Raw genomic sequence first — 1560 nt, 5'->3', positions numbered from 1 at the left:
TGCCCTTTGCATACCCCAGACAGTTCCTTTTAAGGAAAAAACTATATCAGTTTCCATGTGATGTAAAGCAAAGTGCTAAGCTCTCCACATTCACCATCTCTAGTCCCCATGGTAAACAGAGTGCTGGTGGCCCATTTTACAGAAGAGGAAACTGAGGCTCAGGAATGGGACTTTCCCTGCCATCTACCCAATTAGGAGTCTGGCTCCTGTGAGCTAGAGGTGGGAGGCTGCTAGCGGCAGGAGCACCTCTAAGCCCCTCTCCATGTGGGCAGGGCGGTGGTGGAAGGCCTGTGGCTGCGCTACCAGGGGGTGCCGGTGGAGGAGGACGTGGGGCGGGAGCGGCGGCGGCGAGTGCTGCAGACGCTGGTCTGGTTCCTGCTCACCCTGCTGCTGGCACTCTTCATCCCTGACATCGGCAAGGTGATCTCAGTCATTGGAGGCCTGGCCGCCTGCTTCATCTTCGTCTTCCCAGGTGCGGACCCCTGGCGCCCCATCACAGCCCCACAGCACAGACTCCCAGGGCCTCCCTAGCCTCTGCTCCCTACTTAATCCAAACATGCAAGAGAGAGTAACCACCATCACTGACTAATCACCTGCCTCGCCTCTGTGATGGCCCCTGTCCAAGCATTATCTCCTGGAAAGAAGGTGTAGTTGTGATCTCCAGTTTACCTGGAAAGAAGGTGTAGTTGTGATCTCCAGTTTACTGATGGCACGTGGGGCTCAGTAAGGGTCACAGACTTGCCTAGAGCTTAACAAACTCGACTAGTAACAAACCTTTTCCATCCCACACTGTCTGGGTTCAGAGTCTGTTCTCTTAACCATTCATTCAGGTGTCTGCTGCTCCCTGACTGAGGGATCTATCTGGCTGGTTCAGCCCATTACAGCCCAGAGGGCAGCAGGGTCTGGGGGTGGCACCCTGACACAGACATCAGAGGACCTGGGTTCCAGACACAGATCTACCACCAGATCCCTGGAGAAGTGTCCTGTTGGCCCAGCCATGAGTTCTACCCTTACCCAACTTGTCTTTATCCAGGAAGCCACCCTCAAAGCCCCACTGTGCTTGGAGCAGGGGAGCCAGATCTGCTCGGAAATGTACTGGGAAGACCCCTGGGGTTGGGCCACCACTGAGTCACCATTGAGTGCTGTCCCTTTAGCTCTGAGTCTAGCATGCTGCCCAAGGGATCTTATCAGATGCTGGCCTGTCGTGGGACAGCAGATGCCAGACGTCCCCAGGTGGATGTGGCATGGGGGCAGAGATGGAATTTCTAGAAGAGTAAACATGGGCCTTTCTCCATCCAGCACTGCGTCTTGGGAAAGGGGAAGGTTAGGAGGGAGGGAGCCCTCTCCCCTCACGAATGCTCAGGGCCACTTCTTCTCTTCTAGGGCTGTGCCTCATTCAAGCCAAACTCTCCGAGATGGAAGAGGTCAAACCAGCCAGGTAAAGCAGGGCCCAGTCCTTGATCCTCTCAGGGAGGCACTGGATTGGAACATGGCTTTGTGGGGGCCTTAAAACAGATAGGAGTCAGAGGCTTGTGTACTTAGAAATCATGGGTTTGGTTT

At 54.9% G+C, this 1560-nt stretch overlaps 1 protein-coding gene across 2 annotated transcripts in view; it reads left to right on the top strand.

Annotated features, from left to right (window-relative positions):
• SLC38A7 (solute carrier family 38, member 7) overlaps nucleotides 1-1560 on the top strand; it is a 30844-nt gene that overhangs the window by 20475 nt on the left and 8809 nt on the right. For both annotated transcript variants that reach the window (XM_011994004.1, XM_011994003.1), the window contains 2 exons: nucleotides 273-472; nucleotides 1384-1438. In XM_011994004.1, coding sequence (XP_011849394.1) covers nucleotides 273-472; nucleotides 1384-1438 — 255 coding nt within the window. The remainder of the gene's footprint in view (nucleotides 1-272; nucleotides 473-1383; nucleotides 1439-1560) is intronic.

This window comes from Mandrillus leucophaeus, unplaced genomic scaffold (genome assembly GCF_000951045.1).
Source record: "Mandrillus leucophaeus isolate KB7577 unplaced genomic scaffold, Mleu.le_1.0 Scaffold44, whole genome shotgun sequence".
NCBI lineage: Eukaryota > Metazoa > Chordata > Mammalia > Primates > Cercopithecidae > Mandrillus > Mandrillus leucophaeus.
Note: the sequence above shows the minus strand (reverse complement) of the source record. Positions and strands in the feature narration are given on the sequence as shown.